The following is a 3,518-nucleotide window of genomic DNA, read 5'->3' as shown; positions in this document are numbered from 1 at the left end:
ACGAGAATTCCTGGAGGCCTGGTTTTCAACCACCAATGCAATGAACAAACATGGTGAAATAGACTCCATCTACATACAACTATGGTACAAAACCAGAAACAAGACTGCGCACCATGACAGACCGGACTATATAAATTCAGAGCGGGACAGAACAACAGTGCTTCAACAGAGGGCTACACAGCACTGACGATGTCACCTAGAAGGGAGTCAAATCGTTTGCATGAAAACCAGTCAGCTCGGCGATCCAACCAACAACTCCAATACAGATGGATCTTCGTGTTCTTGTGCATGAAACACAAAAGTTAGCATGCAGATGTAGCAGGTAATTCCAAAGGCAAGTGGAATATTGGCATTTAAAGCTGGGTGGTTGTAATTTAAAAATAGAGAAGTCATGTCACAATTGTACAGGGTGCTGGGGAGGCCTTACGTAGAATAGTGTGAACAGTTTTTGGCCTCATATTTAAGAAATTGGCATTGAAGGCAGTTCAAAAGCAATTCACTAGGCTGATTGCTGGGATGAAGCAGTTGACATATCAAGAGCAGCTAAACATATTAGACTTCTTTTCATCAAAAGTTTAGAAGGACGAAGAATGATTGAATTGAAACATACAATATTCTGAGGGCATTTGGCAGAATAGATATTGAAAAGAGGTTTCCAGCAGCAGAGGAATCTTGAACTGGTGGACTTGATACAGAATAACAGGACAGTAATTTCAAACTGAGATGTGAAGGACTTTTTTCTTCCAGAGGGGAATGAATGTCTGGAATTCTCCACCCCAGTGGGTTGTGGATGCAAGATCACTGAAAAGGATTTAAAAAGGAAGTACACATTTTTTTAAAATATTTAGGAGTTGATGGCTATGAAGAGCTGGCATGAAAGAGAAGGTGAGGCTCGGGCCGATCAGCTATGAGCATACAGAATACTACGGCAGTCTTTAGAAGCTTGAATGGCCTGCTCTTGCTCCTATTTCTTATGCTAAGCTGTGATTCATTCTTCTTTAGATGTGCATCAGCATTTTTTAAAAATATACTATTCCGGATATTTTCTGAATTAGGAGTTCAAACCAGCCTAACTGATTAATATTGTTAGAGTGTGTTTAGGTTAGTACGGGATGCAATCTGTCTTGGCTTCCAAGTACCTGTTCCTGTTAAGGCCCAGTCAACCCCAAATGAGTTTCATTTCCCTATTGACCAATATTCCCAATTCTGGCCTTCAAAACGGAGTTTGACTCTAAAGTTTCAGTCAAAACACACCCCTTTTCAATCTCAGCCTCCTAGTCAGATATTGACTATTTTAATAAGCTTCAGCAATTCTTGAATTTACTATCTCTCATAACAATAGAGTTATTAGTAAGATCGGCAAAACGACTAAAATTAAATTGATAATAGCTCCATAAAATAAATTTATCTGTTGTCAGATGAGATCGGGTCAGTAATCATATCCAGATGGGTACCATTCACCTGGGATGAAATGGAAAACCCACACTAGGAGCAACTGTATAAAAGGAAGATTCTTTACCTCTCTTAACGTTCCTGCGTTTCAGCTTGTAGGTTTCTTTTCCACTGCACAGTCGGTAGATAAAGGAACCCAATTGCTGCATGTTGCTGACTTGTTCTATGACTTCCATCTCCTCATGAATAACATAAGTCTGGGGGAGGTAGGTTCCCTTCTGTGAAGATGAATCATTTGGTTGTTAACTAAAACAAAGTCTACTGCAAACATTGACAATGTTAGGACAGTTTGTTCTTAAGATAGAGCCTGGCTTTGCATTTTTAAGGGGGAGGAATTGATCCGTCAAAGCTTTACTTTGATGAAGTTTCTCAGCCTGTGTTTGTTTCCACATAGAAAATACTGACAAGAAACTTTTTCATAAGCAGCATTAACTAACAACCTGAGGAAGCATAACAGGAAGAATAGCAGTGAAAATAAAGAGGTTCAAATTGCATTTAAAATTAATAAGTCAATTCCATTGTTTAAGCAATTAATAAAGGAATTTCAATCAAACGTATTAACATATGTGTACCGAAAATCCAACCCTTGGATCTTCTATAGATTTTCAACTTAATGCCCAATATGAAATGTCATTGCAGATCTGTTGCCCATTATCAAAAGTATCAATTTTCATTTCCATTTGCTACATTGAAAACCCAATCCATTATTACTAAATAGAATAATCCTCATTTATACAGAATTTGACTGAATTGCCTAAAGGGCAATAAGAAAAAAAAAGACTTACCTTCACATTGGTAAGCAATTCCCATAGGTTGCGAGGTGGCATTACAATGGTGGTGTTCAGTTCAATGACATAGCATTTATCCAGAGAGATGTCATGATATGCAGTCAACCTCTACAACATAGGAAATGTAAGTTCAGTTGTGGAAAATATTTTCTTTCCTTTCCCCACATGAGACTCCATCGTGTATTTAAGAAATTCATCCTCCCAATGCAGAACTTAATTATTGGATGGAAAATCTTTCCAGTGTCAGTGCCAATCCTAAATTCATAACATGTGCTCCTGAGACTCAAAACTCAGGCACAGGAGTGCAATTTCCAAAGATGCCCGACAAGTCACCATGAACCAAGATAAGTGGAAAACTACCACCAGCAGCTGTTTTGTACTTTCAAGGTGGAAGAAATGATCCTACACAATTTTACTTTAATGAACTCTCTGTTACATTCTCTATTTGTTTTGGTACAGGAAATTTTGACAGGAAAACTCATTGAGCTGCTTATTAACTAACAGGGCTGAGGAACCCTAATTAACAAACAGGCCAGGCTCATAAATATTGCTCTGACATCAACTCCAAGGAAGTACCTGGGAGCAAGCCACTCTTCAATTCCTTTACACCTCTCCCCTCCATATCCTATACTGACCAATACCTCCCTCAGCACCTGACCACCACCACAAACCTTGATCATCAGACGCCATTTCAGCCACCTCCAGCAAGATGCCACCACCAGACACATATTCCCCTCCCCTCCCTTGTCTGCCTTCCGCAGGGACTGTTCCCTCCGGGACACCCTGGTCCATACTTCCTTCACCCCCAACACCTCCCCACAGCCCTACGGCCCTACGGCACCTTCCCCTGTAACCAGCGAAGGTGCAGCACCTGCGCATTTACCTCCTCCCTCCCCAGTATCCAAGGGCCCAAACATACCTTCCAGGTGAAGCAACACTTCACCTGCACTTCCAAGAATCTAGTCTACTGCATTCGCTGCTCACAATGTGGTCTCCTCTAAATTGGGGAAACGAAGTGTAGACTTGGTGACCGCTTCGCAGAACATCTACGTTCTGCTTGCAAAAAAGACCCTGAACTACCTGTTGCCTGCCACTTCAATGCACCACCCTGCTCCCTGGCCAACATCTCTGTCTCCAGCTTGCTACAGTGTTCCAGTGAAGCCCAGCGCAAGCTGGAGGAACAACACCTCATTTTCCGCTTAGGGACCCTACAGCCCTCCGGACTCAATATTGAGTTCAATAATTTTAGGGCCTAAACTCTCCCATGTCCCAGCCCCC

The 3,518-nt window shown here is 41.4% G+C and overlaps 1 protein-coding gene across 3 annotated transcripts in view; it reads right to left on the bottom strand.

Annotated features, from left to right (window-relative positions):
- LOC109914779 (integral membrane protein 2C) overlaps positions 1–3,518 on the bottom strand; it is a 50,369-nt gene that overhangs the window by 6,210 nt on the left and 40,641 nt on the right. For all 3 annotated transcript variants that reach the window (XM_048604417.1, XM_048604418.1, XM_048604416.1), the window contains exons 4-5: positions 2,238–2,348; positions 1,520–1,670 (exon numbers count right to left, since the gene is read on the bottom strand). In XM_048604417.1, the coding sequence (XP_048460374.1) occupies positions 1,520–1,670; positions 2,238–2,348 (262 nt within the window). The remainder of the gene's footprint in view (positions 1–1,519; positions 1,671–2,237; positions 2,349–3,518) is intronic.

The sequence above is a fragment of the Rhincodon typus genome, chromosome 13 (assembly GCF_021869965.1).
Source record: "Rhincodon typus isolate 14 chromosome 13, sRhiTyp1.1, whole genome shotgun sequence".
Classification (NCBI taxonomy): domain Eukaryota; kingdom Metazoa; phylum Chordata; class Chondrichthyes; order Orectolobiformes; family Rhincodontidae; genus Rhincodon; species Rhincodon typus.
This window is presented reverse-complemented; position numbering and strand designations above follow the sequence as displayed.